Genomic DNA, 21354 nt, shown 5'->3' on the forward strand with positions numbered 1-21354 from the left:
CAAATTTGCACACACACTGCACTTTTCCTGGGCGAACAGGGGCATCCCTGAGCTGCCCTCATGTTTGGACTTTTCCACATCAGTGATAAGGGCCATCGGAGGTTCCCTGATGGTGGTGCTGTCCTGTCCGCTGGCCAAAAATGCAGTCTCAGCCGGGTTGCCTCACTTTTTACACAGCAATGTTTGCACAATGAATGGAATATTTTATGATATTTTGCCCTTATTTTATGAAAAATGACTTGGAAATTGACATTTTTATATTTATGACAAGAAGCATAGGTCTCCCGTGAAATAAAATTGAGATGAAGATGGGAATAATTAGGTTAAAGTGCTGATGCTTATTCTCATTGAAATTGAAATTCATTGGACTTAGACCAGTCAACATAGATCAGTCATGTGGGAAAAGAACAAACCTAAAGGCATGTATGAAAATGGGTTATCTCTGTGTGTGTACAAGGTAAATACAAATTCTGTGTAAATATTCACATTTTGTCAGTTTATTATGATTGTGTCTAAAAGGAAAGATGTAATTATGGATTTTATCATGTCTACCATTTCATTTCTGCATGTTCAACTTTTATGTTTTTGGAACAACTCTTAGAAGCGACACTGGAGTCCTTTCAGGCTTATTAGAAAAGGGGTGGGGAGGAGGCAACCATTTCATTCCTTCTAGAGAGATAACCAAAGTTAGTTCTCTATTTCAGGACATATACACTGTTCATTATTTCCTGGCCATGGTGCTTTTAGACATAATACTGAATTAAAAGTTGTGGGTACCGTCACATTAACATTGTAAGTTTTCAGAGGCCATTTTTATTGAAACCAAAGATCACAGCTAGATACAGTCTCCAGGTGATGTGTGTGTCCAATGAAGCACTAATTGGTGTTGCTGGGTTTGTTTGTAGCTGATTGCCGTGTTTGACGAACAAGAACCACTCCACAAGATCGAGAGCCCCGGAGGAAACCCAGCAGGTCGCCAGAGCCCAGATGCCTTCGAGACTGAAGTGGCTGCCCAACTGGCTGCCTTTAAACCAGTTGGTGGGGAAATTGAAGTAACCCCTTCTGCTCTGAAACTAGGTATGTGTATTTTCTGTGGTATATTTTTCACCTGGTGGATAGATATCCCCTTGCTGACTATGAGTTGCTCTTACTTTGTGACTTACCTTGTTAGTCATCTTTCTTTAAAAAATACAAACTGGTTTCTTCTCTATATTATTATTTTTATTATTTTTTACATAGCTCCTTGCAGTTGTTGAGGCTCAGGGAAGTGGATAGCATTTTTTCTTGAATGGCAGGTGAATCGGAATCTGAACTGTGTGCCCTTGAAGTATCATAAGGGAGGGATTGGAATGCCTGTGATGAGGTTCATCCATAGCCTATGAGAATCATTTTTTTTAAGTCCCTGAAAACGTCATTTGGAATAAGCTAAGCTTGATCAAGGAATCCACTCTAGGAATAAAGGTAACGTCTGTTTTTGCCACCTTCTTTTTCTCCCCAAACTACATATCTCAGAGTTTGGGGCAAACATTTTGAAGTTAGTTTCTTAATTCTGCCCTACTGGTTTATTAAAACAAGAGCAACTGACCCAGTGAGTGCGCTCAGAATTCTTCTTTTGTTATATTTGTTTTAAAGGTGTGGATAGAAGGAGAAAATAAACATTCTTCTCAAGTTTCAGTGAATTGACAATTGTAAGAGACATAATATGTCAGTGTTTGGTGATACCTCTTAGAGAGAAATTTAGGTCAGTTTAACAGCATGAAGTTTCTGGAAAGTTCAATATTTTGGTACTTAAAACAGTTTTTTATTCCTATTGAATGTATGCAGACATTTTGAGACAGCTCTGAGCACCTGTTATAGGTTAATTCTCAAGCTAGAACAGGGGCTTTTTCCACTTTGCCTTTTAAAGCAAAGCATATGCTTAAAGTTGTAAGAACTGTACATAGTACTAGTTTTTCACATTTGAAACAAAGTGTATACTGTCAAGTTTCCTTTACACACGACCATTCTGAGTATCCGTCCTTTGCACTCATTTTCTGGGAAGCATCTGCAGTGCCCCTTTTAGAAGAACCAGGTGGATATTAATGATCTATGATCTGTACTAGTACAGGCTTCATAATGTTCCTCTGTTTGTTGGAATGCAAGCGAGAGAAGCAGTCTGCTGGAACCCGGACACTGGGCGGCTTCATCGCGGCTTCTCTTCATGGGAAGCCAGGTTTGTGGCTTCAACAACTTCACAGCCCTGTCGTTCATTTGCATAATGGATGCCTTTTTATCCATTATGCAAATGAGATTGGGAGGAAAATTAGGCAATAAGGGAAGACGAAAGGGGAAAATTGCCTTTGCTTGTTTTAATATTCCATTTATAAGCGAGCACTTTGGTCTTCAAAAGGCCAAACCTCCGAATACTCGTGTCTGGGAATTTGTTTTTATCTTTCTTGTGCGCATCCTCAGAGAAAACGTTTGTTTTTCTTCAGATTTTTCATAGTTTCTTTTGTTGAACCATCTGAGCAACATAACATTGAATGCGGGAAGAGAAGTAAGTAAGCTGAGGTTTCTCTTCTTTGCAAGTGGACTTTCTACTCTTTCAATACTGATTTTTGGTAAGACAGAGATAGGAAATAATATTCATTAATGGTGACTACCCAACAAGCACTAAGCTTAAGACCATGCATGGATCATTCTAAATCCTTTACTCATAACAACTCACTTAAGCATCATCATACTTAGTTGGGTTCCATTATTCCCTTTATTTAAGGGATAAGGCAGGCACAGGGCAGTTCAGTAACTCATCAAAAATCACAAAACTATTAGGTGTCAAGGCCAGGATTTGACACTGGCTCCAGTGTCAGGAACAATTTGGCTATGTGCCTCTTATATGCTATTGTAAAAAAAAAAAGGATAAAATAATTGATTTAATTTTTCTGGGATTAACTTTATGACTACATATGAAAACCCTGCAAATGCTAACCTGTTGGCTTCTAGTCCCATTCCCCCTCATGCTGAGGGTTCAAGGGTGAGATGAGCTCATTGTTAGGTGATCGATCAGTGTGCCTCCCAGAGACTGGGTCTGAAATCATGGCATTATCTCCAGCTCCTCCTTTGCCTTCCCACCATCACCACTTTCTCCAGCCATCATGTCCACACCGTTGCAGCAACCCAGACCTTTATCATGAATCAGATGCTTGCAAGGCCTCCATCGGACCCCTTTCTGGACAGTGCTGCTTTCTCCAAGCCCTGCTCTGCCAGCGCCGCCTTCCTAAGTCACAAACCTGATTATATGGCCCCGGCTTAACAACTTCCAGTGGAGTCCTACTGCGTGGACAACCGTGTCCAAACTCATTAGTAAGCTGATGCAGGTGGCTCCTCAGAATTCACTGGAGGAATTTGGGCAGGGATGAACAATGACAAAATCATCCCTTATCCACCCTCAGCATCCCATCAGATTGAGTACTTTTCATATCTTGAACTTTAAAAGCAAAGAAAAAGCCTATGTATGTAGTTTCTTTTTACAAATGGAAGAAGGAAGCAACACAGCCAGCTTTGGTGTTTTCCAGTTTTGTTTTGTTTTTTGTTGCCGCAGGGCAGGATGTGGTCATAAGTTGGGCAGGCGTCATCTCAGGATGGAGGGATGTGCATGGCAGCAGCCCATAGCCATGGCTCCTCCCGGGGCTGTGCTGCCAGACCCCCCAGAGATCCTGTTTACATGTAGAGTGGGAGGGGAGGTTGGAGAAGCAGCAGCCTTTGTGTCCCAGCGATTCATCATAACATTGTGCACATACAATACCAAACACAGAGCCCCGCCCTGCTCCCTGCTCAGCTCCCCGAGGCCATTGGAACTGGCCCTGCTTGTCATGGGGCTCAGACACCCTCCCAGGCTGGTGCAGCAAAAACAAGCACTTATTCTCAGTTCTTTTCTTTCTTGAGACCCTTCGGGAAGCCAGGGAATTTAATCCTCCCCAGCTCTCCTGCTTGTCTCACTTAAGGAGACACAATTTTAACATGTTAAGAATCAAGGCATTTTTATGATTGGGTCATATTAATCACCAAAAATTTTGACTGATATTGGGGTTAAAATATACTCAAAGTTCAGTATAATTTTTATATCTCTTTTTCCAACACAAGGTAATCATCAACAATATTCTGTTAAAAACCAACTACCCTCCCTACTATGGCCCCTGCTGTTCTTTTTGTATCTTCCAAGATGAAATATTTATGCACAGAATATGCAGAAAGTTCATACTCACAGGCTCTTCATGACCTGGCTACTTCCTCTGCTCACTTTCATTCCTGGCCACACCCTACAGTCACCTTCACATGCAGCCACTATGAAACACTTACCAGGGCCCCAATTGTCACTTGTTTTCAAACCTCCATGCCTTATAGGTACTGTTAGCTTTAGCTGCTCACCCCTTTTGCCTCTTGTCTAGTTGGTGAACATATGTACCCTTTAAGCTCAAGCTCAAATATTAACCTTGGTTTTGATGCCTTGTCCAAATCTTCAAGACAGTATAGTAGAGGTACAATAAATAAATGTCTTAATTCCTTATTCAACAATAAAGTGGTACAAAATGCATTGAAGAAATGTTCCACTCGCCTAAAAAGGTTTATAGTCTTATGCCCTATAAGCTAATGGGGTATATATTTTTAATTTGTAAGAAGAGTTTTAAATCAAGTGGGCAACCACACAATTCCAACTTCATTCATCTAAATAATTTCCTACCATTTATTTTCTAATGGATTTTCTAATGTAATGCTAAATGAGTAAGTCCTGACTCAGCCCTAACTAGCAAATCATTGGAACACTTAAAGATTCTAAGTTTCTAAAATTATTTGATGCTTTTTACTGTATAGCCTAGAGATTGCTAAATAGCCTATTTAAAAGAAGAGACATGGTGGAACAAACACCAGGTGAAACAGCAAAGAATCAGATTCACAGAGGCCATCTGCACTTTAAAATTACCTAGTTCAGGAATTGTCCAAGTCTTCTTTGTGGAACCAATGTTACTTTTTGACATGTTTCAGGATTTCAACATATATTTGATTCTAGTTAATTAACAAATAACATTTATTGAGCACTTAATTCTAGAAGCTATTCTAATTCATTTATGTTTACTTATTGTCCAAATAGGATTGGTTGTGCGTGCAGGGAAGAAAGTGTTGAGCAGGCAGCAGAAAACCCATTGTTTTCTACAATTCCTACAGCAAAGAAACCCACCAACAACAAAAGAATTGTTAGCACCCCTTAGAACAACGTTTATGAAATGCTGGTCTAGAAATAGCCAGTTCCATAGATTTTCATAATCAGCAATTGTCTAGATCAGTGGTTATCAACCTTCCTAATGCCTCGACCCTTTAGGACAGTTCCTCATGTTGTGGTGACCCCCAGCCATAACATTATTTTCATTGCTACTTCATAACTGTAATTTTGCTACTATTATGAATCGTAATGTAAATATCTGATATGCAGGATGTATTTTCATTGTTACAAATTGAACATAATTAAAGCATAGTGATTAATCACAAAAACAATATGTAATTATATATGTGTTTTCCGATGGTCTTAGGTGACCCCTGTGAAAGGGTCATTTGACTCCCAAAGGGGTAGCGACCCACAGGTTGAGAACCACTGGTCTAGACAATTGTCATTACCTTACAATGAGAAAAAAAGAAAAGAAAGACAAAAGCTTAGAGAGAGTGTGTGCTTTAATATCATATAACTATTTGGTTAAAGAACTAGAGTTGGAACCTTCACCTCTTGGCTTCTAGTACAATACTCTTTCAACTACATGACATTTTTTGGATTAATTGTAGATTTCAATTATCCATGACTTTTAATACTGTATGTGAAAAAGTAGCACCTCATATCTTTTGGAATTGAGATAGAGTGTAAAGTAAGAAATACATATTATGAATAGCTTCAGATCACCAGCTAATAAGGGAATAAAGACTAGAAAATTAAGATGGAGAACATTTTGTTAAAACCTTCTTTAGGTTTCAGAAATGAATCTGCTCCTGTCTCCTCATCCCATGAGTTTGTGCACACACGTGTGTGCATGTATGTGTATGTGCGTTTTGGGGGAACTTGTGCCAAAAACATTATGCTAATAGGATTCCTAGGTGACTTTTCCTGTCCTGTGGATATTGTTGTACTCTTTTTGACATTTCGACTGCCTTCATGTAGGACCTTCTGTAAATAAGGTAGAATAGCGAGGGCAATTATTTTGCAGTTCGGAAGAATCTGCTCTTGAGCCTTTCCCCCAGTAGTTCCTATGCTGCCTTTATGACCTTGTACTGTTCTCCAGAAGACCTTCGAGCCCAAGGTTGGCCCAATCCTTGTCCCTTGTGAACCAATGGTAGGGAGCTGGTTCCCAACTCTACAGATTTTCACCTAGCTGTGTTCCCACACAAGTCATTTAACCTATATCCATCAGGACCACCCTTTTCCAACACCAGCCCCCCAAAGTGGACACATCTGACATTTCATAGGAATAGATATTCTTTTTTTAAAAGATATTTTTATTGATTTCAGAAAGGAAGGGAGAAGGAGAGAGAGATGGAAACATCAATGATGAGAGAGAATCATTGATCAGCTGCCTCCTGCTAAACCCCCACTGGGGATCAAGCCCGCAACCCAAACATGTGCCCTTGACCGGAATCGAACCCGGGACCTTCCAGTCTGCAGTCCAACTCTCTGTCCACTGAGCCAAACCAGCTAGGGCTGGGTATTCTTATCTGAGACCATCCAAGTCACTTCCTGATGTGTCACTGCCACATGTCAGAGGACCACAGTTTTCTCATCTATAACATGAGCCTTTCTTGCTCTTATGGGCTATCACTGTCCCCTGAGAATTTCAGTAATGCCCAGCTAAAGTTGAATCTGACTCAGTTGTCCTCCCCCGGCCCCAGTTAATTAGTAGTTTTAGTTTAGACAAGTTGATCATTTTTCTAAGGACTTCTTGACTGAACTTTGCCATGTTGGGTTCAGGCTTCCATGAGAAAATATTTCTTTAGTTATAATTATTTTAGCAATTTAATTCAAACAGTGTGTCAGGATACAGAGTCCTTTCAACGTGGTTGTTGCCACTCTTGTGATCTCTATTACCCAGATATGAAGCCATCTGATTAAAGTCGGGAGTTGCAATGGCATTAGCTTTGCTCCCCTCTTGTGTGTTAAACTTTGAAGATGAGCTACTTTATATTTGAAAGTGGTTCTTGTTTCTGAGACTTGAAAGCTGGAAGGTGCCTCAGATGCTTTATTGTTTCCATGTGTGTTTGTGCTGCTTCAGAACTGACATGGAAATTATGCCTGTGTGTTTGTTATCATTATTTTCAAAACACTGAGTTCTTTGCTCTCTGTTTTCAGTAGTTCTCAGAAAACGTTGTATAGCCATAGATGAGTGTTGGGACTCGTGACTGTTTTCTTCCGAATTTGACAATTTACTGCATAAGGGAAGCATATGGGAACATTTGTCTGAGTTTTTTAACGAAACCAAATCCCTTCATGGCACTGATCTTCAGGAAAAAATAAAGAAGGGGGAAGTTTATTCCTTTAATTAGGCTGCAGCATGTAAGTAGCTGCTGTGCCCATAATGGGAGTTTAAGTATTGGCATCTGATCCTAGACAAACACGCTCACACCACACACATAGCAGAACTGACGCTCGGGGCTGGGCTGGGCTGGGCTGCTGCCGGAGCCTTTGAATTCCTACTACAAAGCGCACAAGCATGTGAGGGTTCCTTGTTGCTGGGAGCGCTCGGCTGTGGGCTGTGCAACTCGGAGTTGAAATTACCAGGACTGAGGTCATTTGCTTGGATGGATCCATAAGTCATAATTTGGTCATTGAATTTCATCCTATTTGTTTCCTGTTGTGGCTGATTATTCAAAAGTTAACAGCTAGCTATGGCATAGCATTTCTTTCTTTCCTTTTTCTTCCCCGGGAGCCTGGCATTTTTTTTCCATGCAGGCTTAGATGAATGATGTTGTAATTAGCTATGGTAACCTTACCAGGCTATCATCAATCAGTCATAGCCATCCAGTCAACAAAGTGTGTGCGTGTTTTCTGGTGTGGCAGTAACTAAAGCAGGACTGAGGAGGCCAGAGCACCACTCACCCACTTCTGGCATCGTTCTTGTTTTGTGACGGTGGTATCAGATTTTATTTTAGTTTGTTTTCAGAATAGGTGAAATGTTGCCTGGGGAAGGGGGGGGGGGATGGATCAAGTTATGCATTGAATTTTTTTATTTATTTTAATACTCTGGAAAAGGGCCTAAGATTCTTGGTTAAATGAAAGAATAGAATCAATACCTAAAGACAAGCAACTCCTAACAAGTAGCAAAGGGAGTTACCACATAGGAGTAGTTTTTGTTTGTGTGAGCTACATGCAAATGTGAATGAGCATTCAAATAAGATTTTCAATATACCTGGCATTGCCTCCTCTGAGTAATTTGAGATCATGGTGGATGCATGCAGACTTCCTAGACGGGCAGTTACTTCGCAACATTGTGTAAAAATAAGATGACTTTTGCTTGAAAATATCATATATTCTTATGAGTGTCATTTAAATGAGATATTATTTATTATGTTATAGAAAGTTAAGCAAGAAAAATAACAAACGGTCATCTTCTTAATAGAACTACATTTTCCTTTGTCTTTTTCCTATCAGGTTTCTTTGTATTTTAGTCTTAATTCAGTTTATTTTCTGCTGCCTCATTCAGTTCTCCTTTTGTCTCTTTTCCTTCATTTTGCGTACTTGTATCTAACGGCTCAATGTAGTAACTAAATTGTTACTAAGTTGGTTGCACTCTAATAAAAAAGTATTAAAGGGAATTTGCCTTTAGCCATTTACCCCCAAAATGTAAGATAGGATATAAAAAACCAAGCTTTCATTCTTGTTCTTTTCCAGCTGTATTTTCTAAGTTGATTATATGACCTCAAGAAAAAAAAAAACCCACACACAAAACACAGCGAGTTCCCCATCTCCCCTTCGGCCTCTTGCCGATGCCGGACCCACACTGAGCCGGAGTCCGCAGATCCGTCATAAACAAGCAGCAGGAAAGGTCACCTTCCTACTGCTCACTTGATACTAGACCCCTGGGTTTTCGAGCCTCTGGACAGATTGCTTTTAATAGTAAGTCCAGGGAGGCCGTGCTGGCAGAGGCCGAGTCCCTGAGTGGGGAGAATGTTTTTAGCCATGCAGTCACAGCCAGCTGCTGTAGTTACCTGGACCACAGATAAAATGACTTGCAGTTTGTCCTTTTAATAAAAGAGAAGAAAGACAACCCCCCCACCAAACACACACACACGTACACCCCAGCATCACTTCTTCCTCCCTTCCCGACACCATTACAGCCCGATCTACCCATCTATCTTCCTTTCTTGTAACCAGCCCCCAGCTTTTCTGGTCTTCAGTCCAGGTGGTCTGACAGCCAAACAGGACCCAGCAGCATGGCCCTGTGTTCACTCAGTGTCAGTGCTCCTCATTCTCTAAGTAGAAGTGCTGCTGTTGAGAGCTGGAAAGGGTTTCACATGTCTATTTCAAAATGCTTTCAAATTACTTATCTGTATTAAAACCTTTTTAACAATATGACTCGGATTTTTATTCACATAAATCTTTGTGGCCACGAAATACATTACATTTCTCATAAATTTCTGATCACACCTAAGCAAATTATTTATAATAACGGTGCTGATTTTCTTTTGCAGTTTGAAGTTCAAGAATCTGGCTAATAATTCCATATATGGCAAAGCCTTTTTTTGCACTAACAACTTAAACAGAAGGTTTAGCCTTTGGGATTTATTTCTGTGTGTGTGTGTGTGTGTGTGTGTGTGTGTGAACATGCATGACTTTTTTTTCTTTCTGCCCAGATGGGAAGGGGGGGGGGGGGACATCCACTAATTTAATTATTTACAGAAGATCCATCTTAAGGACAAGTCACTCAGAGTTGGACACGCTTTTATGACTGGCTCGGGATTTTCTCATTTGCTTTATCTGATAAAGCCGCATGATGAATTATGCCCCAATATGCACACATTTGGTTATTTCGTTGCTCTATATCCAATTGGAAATTTTACTAAGATCTGGATTCGGCCCAATGGAAGTAAGAAATACCAAGGCAGCTTGATCTGCTCATTCTCACGTTCCAAGGTGATAAGGAAGGTGACAGCCTTTGCTAGCAGTTGCCTTAAGAGAAGCTATCTCTCTTGTGTTTGCCCTTTTTTAATGTTTACCAGATAAAAGAAGACCACCTCCCAGATATAGCCGCCACACCCTGTCAATTTATCACTGAAACAATGCATCCATCATGTGGTACCAGAAAACAGTTCTCACTCTGTTTATTTCTGGACTTAATGGGGAAAATCTTGATGCTATCAGAAAAAAACAACAGGTAAAATGCAAAAAAAAAAATCTGATTATCATTCTGTATGAAAATGAGACTCTGTTAAACTCAAACTCCTTTACATATGGAAGAAATTTGGGGCTTTATGGTGGTTTTTTTTTTTTTTTTTTTTTTTTGTCTGTGTGTAAAATTAAAGTAAAGGAAATTATGTGGTATATCTTGCTTATTTTCTTTTTGTTTATGTGGGCACGTTGACTCTGATTACTTAATACATGTATGTAGAAAAGGGCATGATCAAGGAAAATAAGTGAGTAGGCTTTTTGCCTCACCACAACGTATTTAAAATCATTACACTTGTATTTGGTATTTTAAGATAATATTGACTAAAAGAAGCCATTACTTCAGTGTCTATATTTCTTGAAATTGTTAGTAAGAATGGTGTTTCCATCTCCTTTGCACTGTTTGTCTGAATAACGGCACGGACAACAGCGAGCTGAATGGCTTTGTGTCATCTGGTTCTACATAATTGCGATGATCAATTAAACTCTTCTTGTGTTTTTAAAACAAATAGACTCGCTACCCCAGAGGTCTGAAATCACGAGGCAAACTTCTCATTTTAGTCACAGTTCAGGAATAATGCCCTTTGACCCCAGGGCTTTAGTTTGGTGTTACAGTTAACTGCCCCTTTGGCACAGTTCAGCATCTGCACCACTAACATCTGCTCTTTGTAGATGACTGGGCTTCAGCTGTAGCTGTGGACATCCGTATAGCTGATGTCAGTGCTACAGAAGTTGGTGGCATGTGTGTCACTGACTTCAGTTAATCAATTAGTATTTATTGCTGGCCTGAAAGATGAAAAGTATTATGCTAGGCTACCAGAGGAAAATAAAAAGTCATGAACTCATTTCCAAGCAGCCTGCAAGCTGGTTGACTTAAAATTAATTGCTGAGTGAGTGCCTTAACTTGGTTAGATTTCCGTTTTTATAATTTACAACTGTTGTTATAATAATACAGAACAAACAACTGCAAAGCCTTATAGTTGAAAAAGATGTTGCCTCGTAAGTAAGTTGAGATGCACGTAAAAGATGTCTGTGTGCTCTATTAGTCATGCGCAGAGTATCTCCATAGCTTGTTGGTCTTTTATTTGGGTCTTTGGTTGATGAGGAGGTTCATGGAAATAATCACTTCAAGTCTGTAGACTATCTGTGATTCCGGTTTTCACTGACTCTCTATTTGGGGCAGTGTGCGCTTTGTGTCCTACTAGGTGGCAAGAAGTAAGTAAAGTCAAAGTCCACTACCACCAGTGTTGTCCTTTGTTGTCCAAGATGGGTCTCCAAGGACCTAATGGATTGAGAGGTGAATATTTATTTATCGGTCCATTCATCTTTTCATTATTTTCCTCAACTAGTCTCCAGTCAAATGTACTTCTTTAATTATTGGTAATGAGGTTGGAAACCAAACTTCTATCCTGGTAAACTCAGCAATCACACTGTTCAAAAGAATTAGCTGTGCTGTAAGCAGGAAGCAGATGTCAACAACCTACTCCTTGCTTCTTTTCCATTGAGTACCACATGCATTACTGATTAGACCTCCAAGGTGATCTTTTCCTTTCTAAATCTATAGGCTGTACCTCTGCTTACTTTATTAACATGATACATAAAGTTCAAGAAAGTTCTGTATTCAGTCCCTCTATTTTTCTGAATCAAAACACCACTTGTCAGTTGAGTGTCCAACAAGTCTAAACATGCTTATCCTGCAAGTGAATTCCTATACATTGTGGACTGTAATGACAAGGAGCATCTTGATCCTCTTGGAAGATTTCCTTAGTGAGGTCTAGAGAATGAGTTTTGTGTTTTTTCTCATTTTCAGATCAGTCACCACCTTCTTCAAAAACAAACTCAAAAATTAATTTTTTGAAAAAGAACTTCCTAAATTACCTTATTTCCCTACATTCATTCATTTGTTTGTTTGTTTATTTATTTTTGTTAATCCTCACTTGAGGATATTTTTCCATTGATTTTTTTAGAGAGAGTAGAAGGGAGGGGGAGAGACACAGAGAGAAATGTTGATGTGAGAGACACATATCAATTGGTTGCCACCTACACATGCTCCCACCAGTGCCAGAGATCAAGCCTGCAACAGAGGTATAAGCCTTTGACCAGAATCGAACCTGGGACCCTTCAGTCCACAGCCTGACACTCTATCCACTGAGCCAAACTACTTAGGGCTTATTTTCCTACTTTTTAAAATAATGTTTATCATATGACAATGTTTGGTAATATAATTGACATGATTATGTTCTGTCTTTACAAGATGAAAAGTTAGGAGAGGTTAGGCAGAATTCTTGTCTAGAATTCATATCTTCTTCAAAATTGGCTCTTTTCTTGGTACTTAAAATGTAACCTGAATATATCTGAGTTTATTTCTTCTCTAATACTTGAGTTGAGCAAGTAGGTAATACATTATTTCCAAAAGAAACAAGGGGTGGAGAAGGGTATTGATTATGTATACCATTTATTTTATAGCAGTATAGTATAAAAGTGATGATCATAAGCCGTGGAGTAAGACTGCATAGGTCAAATATGGCTTTGCCCTTTATAAGCTGAGTGGGTGATCTTAGGCAAGTTATTTAATCTCACTATGTCTCAGTTTTCTCATCTGTAAAATGGATAATATTAGTAATGGACTAATGGAGTTGTGAGCATCAAAAGAGGTTCATGTAGATATGAAACACTTAAAGCAGTGCCTGTCATATAATAAATACATGGTAAATAACTACTAGTTACTATTATTTTCACCATTATACTTATTATTGATCATTGGAAGATAGGACACCTAAAAGGACACAAAACTCATACTACCCTTGTGTTTTTTTTATTTATATTTTGATGTGGTCTTTTGTCCTCCCCTTTTCATTTTCAACTCTCAACCCATGATAGATATTCTCTCTTTTTCATTGTGGAGATTCTTTTCATAATTTTTCATCATGGGGATTCTGGTCATCTTATGCCTTCTCTTAAGCCCCCAAACAATGTTTTTTTCTCTACTTAGGCTTTCAAGATAAATGGTAAAATGGTTTATTGAAGACAAAACAATTCCCAGGGACATTAATCAAAATAGCATAATTGCTGCAAAAATTTTTCAAATAATACCTCTCTGCTCATTTCTAAACATTTGTAGAAGTGTAATTGCTTTGATTCTTTTTATCTTTACTTAACTCAAGTATTTACTTTCATGTCCTCACACTGATTCAGCATATTGTTCACAAGGATTTTCTTTTAGAATTGATAAGTGCCTCCTGTTCGTGTTTGACAATACTTTACACAAGGGAATGACAATTTATTTTTAATGTTGTTCCACTCACCCAAGTGACCTAGAATTCTGTATCATCAGGGTGCCGACAGGAAACAGGCGTGCTCAAAGGTGTAATTGTGGAGAATTTAAAAATGGGATTTTGGCACTCACGTTCCAAAACGAATGAAGAGCTCTTACCAGCCCAGGCCTGAGAAGGGCCAGGGAAGACAATTCCTACCAGTCTGATGAGAGCTGCAGGTGTGGGAGAGGTCCTCGGGGGATCAGAACCTGTGACCTAGTATTGCCCAGTGCTGCCACTTTCAAAGGCCAGGCTGGCTGAGAGGGAGCACAGTGGGGAGGAGGGGAGGAGAACACCCTAATACCCCTACCTGCTGATATCCTGCCACTTCTTCCTAATGGCCAAAGCCTACTTTAGCCAGGAGGAACCAGGCCTGTGTGATGCACTGAGTCCTGACTGGAAGTCAGCCCCTGGGGACCAGAGCAGGGCTTAGGAGGCTGGGGATGGCCCTAGATAGCAACACGGAGATCAACCATCACAAACACCTAGCCTGTTTCTCTGAGGTGACTTCTTTTTTATAAAGTGCTGGTAGAGATCAATCATGTTTTAAAGTTGGTTATACTTTTGGCATAGAACTTACTTATTGAAATATAGAAATCATTAAAATACACTTTGTTTCTCAACGTGTTCACAATTCAGTGCAATTGTTCTCACCTTTTTTTTTTGAGACATACCGTAGGCGATATTTATTATACAATACACTGCAATGTAGCACCTGCCTTTCTATAATATTACTGTTAAGCTGACGATAATTCCATCACCTTTATAACTTAGTAAAGCATATCAGCTTTCAGTTCACAAAACGTACATTGAATATATTTATTGTGTGTCTTCTTCTTCCCAAACTTTCATAGAAATGGCAGTTTTAAGTACAAATAAAGTGTGTGTGTGTGTGTGTGTGTGTGTGTGTGTGTGTGTGGTGGGGGGGGGGTGAATTAATAAAACCACTGGAAATGGAAAGTGGATAGGATCAGATTAACAGGTGAACTCGGACTTCAGGCTACTCTAGAGTAAAGCCTTTCTCCTTTGGCATTGAGGGATGACAGGGAAGCAGCCTGCCTGCCTCTAAGAGAGGGGAATGTTTGTTCAAGTGAGACCTGTCCCTGAACATGCTTTATCACGTCACCTGCCTAACTCAGAAGAGAGGCTTGTTCAGGAAAGAACAATGTATTAGCAACAAAAACTGAAGCTACTTATTATTTTTAAGCAACTGAGATTTTCATCCAGAAGTACGAACAGTTAACCACCACTCACCAGACATTTAAGGGAGCAACAGCTCGGAGATGTTGTTGGGATAGAATTGACAGGACAACCTTGGAGAAGACGGAAAAGCTGGAGGAGCTACCCTACCAGATACCAAGACTTAGGAAGTTATAGTAATTTGATTTTAAATCATTAAAATGACAATTAATTAAAATTCATTCAACAAATATGTATTGAACACAACTATATGCCAGGCATTTTTAGGTTCTGGGAATATAACAGTAAACAATAACAAAAAATACAAAAAACAGTTCTGTTCTCCTATAGTTTGATAGGAGACAAACAATATATTTGATAATGAGTTATTTATATAGTGTGTTGGGAAGTGCTAAGCATTTTGGAAGAACACTAAAGTTATTGAATAAGGAGAAAGGGGTTGTCTGGTAGTGAGAATGACATAGTGGCATTTAAACCAAAACTTAAATGAAGTAGGGGAGTAAAAGTAGTATAGAATGATTAGAGAGAGGAGAGAAGGCAGGAATTGTTAGGAAAGTTCCTTATCCTTCCTAGCAAGGAATCAACTGATGCTACTTAAATTTGGAAAATTCAAGAAATGATTATATAATTTTAGCAACTAGAGGCCTGGTGCACGGATTCGTGCACTGGGGGGGGGGGGGGGGGGGGGAGGGTGTGTCCCTCAGCCTGGCCTGCAGTGATTGGGCCAAAACCAGCTCTCCAACATCCCCTGAGGGATCCCAGATTGTGAGACACCCTCCTGCAGGCCCAGCCCCCAGGACCTTGACGCCAACCAGCTCCCTCCTCCCACCTCTCCGTATCCGGGGTGTGGGTAAAGCAGATTTTGGGCCTACAGTGCCCCAGCAGCAACCTAACCCATGGCTGATTCGGCAAGGAATCAGGCTACCTCCTCTACTGGTCAGAGTGTCTGCTCCCTGGTGGTCATTGTGCATCAAAGCTACCAGGCGAATGGTTGAATGGTCACTTAGGCTTTTATATATATAGATTAGCCACTAAAAGAGTCAAAAATAGAAATGTTATAAAAAGAGTAACTTTGGGCATTTGGGCTTGATGATGCAAAGGAGAAAGAGTTTTATTTTTTGTTTTATTTCTTTCTTCATCGTTTGCATTATTACAATGGGTGGTATAAATAGTATTTAAAGTAACATTTTAAATGAGTGGCTGTAGGCAATGAATGTGCGGAATATTAGAGAACCTTAAAACCGCACTAATTATATTTTTTAAAGATAAATCATCTGCAAAACTTAGAACTTACTGTTGATAGGGAATTACTGTGACATACCTGTCAGCTGCTTGGAGGAGCTGCTCACTCTCTTTTCTCCAACTCGTCAACCAGGCTGGGAGGCTGAGGAGTGAGTGTGGCCATGGGCACAGCTGCAGAGTCCCCCCATCCTCCCAGGGCAGGCTCAGCAACATGCTCCAGCTGCCACTCAAACTGTGTCTCTGTATCATGAGAGCAATAGATTGTATTTCATAGCCAAACCAACTCACCGCGTCTCTCACTGTCTATAAGGTCAAGCTTGAAGATTTTAATTAGGTGAATGGCAAAAACAACAACAACAAAACAAAACAAAAGAATGTTTTCTAATTCAACCTTTAGAAATGGGTAACGAACTGAGTCATAGACTGAAGATGCTGCCTAACAATTCAGTATTAAATTGACTGTGTGTATTCACTTAAGGGTTAAATCAGTATACACCTCAAAGGAATTAGTCATCGACTCTAATGAAAAGTTATGTCTTAAGAAATTGTAATATACTCTATAGGGCTTGTCTTTTTGTTTGTTTGATTTTACTTGGGAGAATTTCAAAGTGCATATGTCTAAAATGGTATTAGACATAATTATCTAAGTCTAGAATAACTAAAACTGTTTCGCCTAAATAATTGGGACTCTTTTTGTCTTGTTTTGCTTGGAGAACCTGGATATTTGCCTCCATTTTCCACCTGACTTAGTATAGGTAAACACAGCTTAATTATTTTCCAAGAGGTGCTACTTGAATTTTCATAGCACAGTGACTTGAAGCTGAAATGGTTGATACTGGGCACTGAATATGATGACTTTTAGGCATTATATAAGAATTTCCTTATTTTGTAGCTATATTCTGAAAAAATATTGGTGTCATTAAATCTTGAGCAAATATGTTTTCTGTTGCTGTACTGTGGTTCTAACTGCATGTGTATTGTGGATTGAAAATTATGAAGTTTCAGACTAAGGCTTTGGTAGAGAATGCATCCAGAAAGTGCATGTGTGCATGCATGTTGTACAGATACGGGGAAAAGGAAAAGTTGCCAACAGAGGCATGTGTGCAGAAACATTCAGGTGTTTCATTTCCTATAGAGCTATCTAAATCAAAACTGTTAAAAAACGTTTTATATCTGAGAGAGTACTCATTGTATTTATAACTTAATGGCCAAATTAGCAAAAGCATAAATAAAAACAATTATTTTAAAGAGATTTTTACTTGCATGATTTGACAAATATGAATAGATCTTTGTTAAACTGTATTAATACTAGTCAAGATTTTTTAATCTTCTCATTAGTCAAGTGAGAATAATTAAAACACTTTTCACATATGTTTCCATGTATAAGCACTGCTACTTTATCACTGACATTGATGGAGTTTTATGTTGAGAGTTTGAGTGGAATTAAAATTGGGTAATACTCAAGGGAAGATTTGGCAAAATGATTTCAAGGAGTTTCAAATTCGGATCATTCATAGACAGGACCCCTAGGAGAAGTAGAAGTCCCCTTTCTGTATTTAATATGAATAACATTAATATTAAAGATAAGTGTGTGTAACAGATAAGGCAAGAAGTGATGTTATTTGGATGTATGAGTTATCTACTTTTCTGGGAAGCGTTTAGTTCGGTAGCCAGGCATAGAGAAGGTTTGGAATTTGGAGGAGGGGATTTCTCCTCTGAGGACACAGATGTAGTTAGAAAGATAAGGGTCATTTCAGTATTGCAAGTGTGAAATTGTAACCCCTCTTCCCACCCACTTACACACTTAGATATGGGTTTTGTGCTGCAGATGCATAAACTGAGAGATGTGGAAAGATTGGCAGAAGCAATGTGCAGGAGGCATGGAATAATCATTGGGGGACAATTACTCCCCTCTTCACCCCACCCTCGCCCCAGAGGACTCCATGGTGTCCTTTTTTTAAAAAATATATTTTATTGATTTTTTACAGAGAGGAAGGGAAAGAGATAGAGAGTTAGAAACATCGATGAGAGAGAAACATCGATCAACCATGGTGTCTTAATTCGCCAAGTTCCTACACAGTTCCAATACCAACAACATCTTTGCTACCACGTAAGCAGTAATATTGTACACCATAAGAGTAAGAACTCTCCGACTTAGTTTCCCTCCCTCTCCTCTCCCTTTCTCTTTTATCTCTGTATTTCAAGCCTTTCTTTCATTTTCCCTGTTCCACACACCCCCATCCATCCTCCTTTATTTCCCCCTCTTACAATCTTTGTCAATTTTCCTTTCTTGGACAATTATGTATTAAAGCCCATATAGTAAAATTGGTTAACTCCTAATGTTCATCTTTCTGAAGAATGGTAATCTATAGAAACTTGGATACCAAGACTGAATGCTTAAGTGGTTGAGTGGACACCATTGGTGTCAAAAGAGATTATTTCTTGTTTAGAAGGAAAGGTCCCACACTCGATTAACTGAAACAGAAAGTGTGAAGTCATTGAGCTCAGGGAACATGCACAATTGCTAAGATTTTGCAGAAAAACAAAGAGGAGGAACTTATGAAATGTTTGCATTGTTGCCATGTACCACAGACGTGAACATGGCTGGAGTTTGACTAAATGGACAGAGGGTCTTGTTGAAATTGAACTGAGTATATCAACCACCCTACATGATATCAGCAACAGAGGGTCTTTCTCCTGCCAATGTAGTTAAATGTCAAAGCCACTTGAAGGAAGTGGAAAAGGTGATGGAGCCCTGTGTACCAAGCTGGCTTCATTTGGAGAGGACCTCAAGAAGTCTGGGAAGGTGCATGTGTGATAAAGGATGTGAGGAGGGGAAGCAGCTGGATTGTATTGAAAAGGGGCATAAGAGGAGCCATGTGCTGCAGACCTCAAGGATGAGGCAGAATTGTTGCATCTTTTGCAGACTTCGATGGTGGCCTCTGCTGGCAAATCGAATGTTTCTGGATCCCTTAATTTCATGAAGCCCTGTCAGGTACCAGTGCTGATGGAGAGGAACCTTCAGCAGCTGCAGGTATAGAAGTCAGCAAAAGTACAGGGAATAAGGCTTTCACAATGGGCTTCTGAATCTTTGCTCTTTACATGTTTATGGCACTGTGAAGTTCTGGATTGTGCAAACCAGCCCGAAACTGGGATTGATTTCAGCACTGGCAATTGTTAATTTGTACTAATCATCACTTTTCTGGTATAAATCATGGTAACGATTCGTTGAGCTCTTAAATCTAGTTTCTTAATGCATCAAACTAAATGTAAAGACTAGCATGACAACCCCTCACATGGCCACATTACTTTTTTTTGTGGGTCTGGTAGCTATTTCTGAGTAAGAGCAAATCATCAAGCAATTAGTTATTATCTTTGGCAACATCCTACTTCTAAAGCATGTAATTATTAGCATTGTGTGTTCTTACGGACATTCCGAAGTGATTTTTAGATTTTATAGGTAAGGATTATTCAAAGTTCCTCAGTCTGTTCTGTAGAGTTTTAAAAATTCTCTGGGGCAAAAATTCCTAATATATTAACTAGAAGAATAATTGTCATTGGAATGACCTTTTCAGCAGATAATTTGACAGACACTTGATGGACAGCATTCTCCCTTGTCTCTGCCAGCCTTTTACTTCCTGCCATAAAATGCCAGAGCAAAATTTTAACTCAACTGATGAGATTCTCAGCAGGCATTCGTTGCCTATCTCCCTTGGTGCAGTGCCTCAAAATTTGAAAGCTCTCTCTCTCTTCAAGGTATTTTTCATTACCTGGAGAAAATGTGTCCTTTGGGGAGGAATTCTAAAACAATAGTACAGGTGCTGAATCAGATTTCCCAGGTGTGTGAGTGACTCTGTTGTCAGGTTGCTAAATAGTACTAGCTGGGCGTATTAAACAGCACTCCGGTGGCCTATTTTGAGTTAACACAACTGCCAAAGGTGCCTTTCCCTACAGCAGGAGAATAGCTTTGACTTTGAGGAAATATGGACTGTGAAGTTCCTTGTTGAAATATCCAAGAGGAAAAATAAAAGCACTTACTAGTAAAATGAAGGCAATTAATTTGCAAATAAATGTGTTTTTAAAATGTGGCCCTGGGGTGACATGTAAATTCAAAAGACCATTTTCTTCAGGAATAGAGATAGTTTCTCTTGAATTCTGAGAGTGTCACCAGAATGAAATGCTTGTTGATTGAGAAAATATGTACTTTCATTAGGATTATTTCTTGTGGGATTACCTTTACCTAAGAAAAGTTTTTCTAGAGTTTCAGGGCACAAGTTATAAAGGTGACACTCTTATGCATGCATTTGTTTCCTCCTTTTTCTAGAAGGTATGTTGCATGAACTCTGGGACATTACATATTTTGTTCTCCATAGTATCTGTGACTCCTGGAACAATGCCTTGAGTGTAGCATTCAGTCAATTAATATTCACCAAATGAATGCAGGAACACATTGAATAACTGAATTCTAAATATATTTTCATCTTTTTAGAGTATTTTTTCAATGTCCCAAGTCTGAGCCCTTTTTTGAAATTGGGAATCTTAATCCTGTTTTGCTCCTTTCCATTCATTAATAATGTTAAACATGTGACAAGAAAAGGTAGAAACATTATCTGTGATCCCCATACAGGGAGGTAGTTTCATTCAATTAGCTAATTTCTGGAGAGTTCATGGATTTTTTTTTCTGTGTTAATCCAGCTTACAAGCAGAATCCAAAAAGTGCCACTTTAAAGGCTGGAAAGAAGAGGGATTGTTGAAGTAGGAAACAGAAAAACAGGGCCCAGGGAAAGAGATGGTTAGGAGAAGGTCTGGGAAAGAGAGTTTTTCCGAGAAAGTGAGCCATTGTCGAGGCAAATGAAAGTAGAAAGGGTATTTTATAGCATTGTATGTCTAAGGAAATGAATCATGTTGAGGACCTAGATAACCGATAAGACGTTTTTCTAGAAGCCACTGAAAGGTTTCTTTTTTTAAAAGTTAAATCTCAAGTAGATAAAAGAGACTTTTCTAAAACTATGTGTTGGGTATGAAGAGTCGCAATGCAGTTAACACCTGTATGCCCATTGGTTTGAAAAAAAAAATGGACATTACCACTATTCTTAATGTCCCCTATTTAACTCTTGCCAATTCCATATATTTTACTTATTCTTTTGCTTTTCTTTATAACTTGACCACTTATTTTTATGTCCTTAAGGATTATGCTGAGTT

General features: G+C 39.2%; 1 protein-coding gene across 1 annotated transcript in view; it reads left to right on the plus strand.

Moving 5' to 3' along the window:
- Positions 1–21354, plus strand: part of PARD3B (par-3 family cell polarity regulator beta) — a 907609-nt gene that overhangs the window by 325765 nt on the left and 560490 nt on the right. Inside the window, exon 3 of the mRNA XM_070421939.1 lies at positions 906–1077. Within this exon, the coding sequence (XP_070278040.1) occupies positions 906–1077 (172 nt within the window). The remainder of the gene's footprint in view (positions 1–905; positions 1078–21354) is intronic.

The sequence above is a fragment of the Myotis yumanensis genome, unplaced genomic scaffold, assembly GCF_028538775.1.
Source record: "Myotis yumanensis isolate MYYU_CA2020_CCGP unplaced genomic scaffold, mMyoYum1.0.hap1 SCAF_8, whole genome shotgun sequence".
NCBI classification, from domain to species: Eukaryota; Metazoa; Chordata; class Mammalia; order Chiroptera; family Vespertilionidae; genus Myotis; species Myotis yumanensis.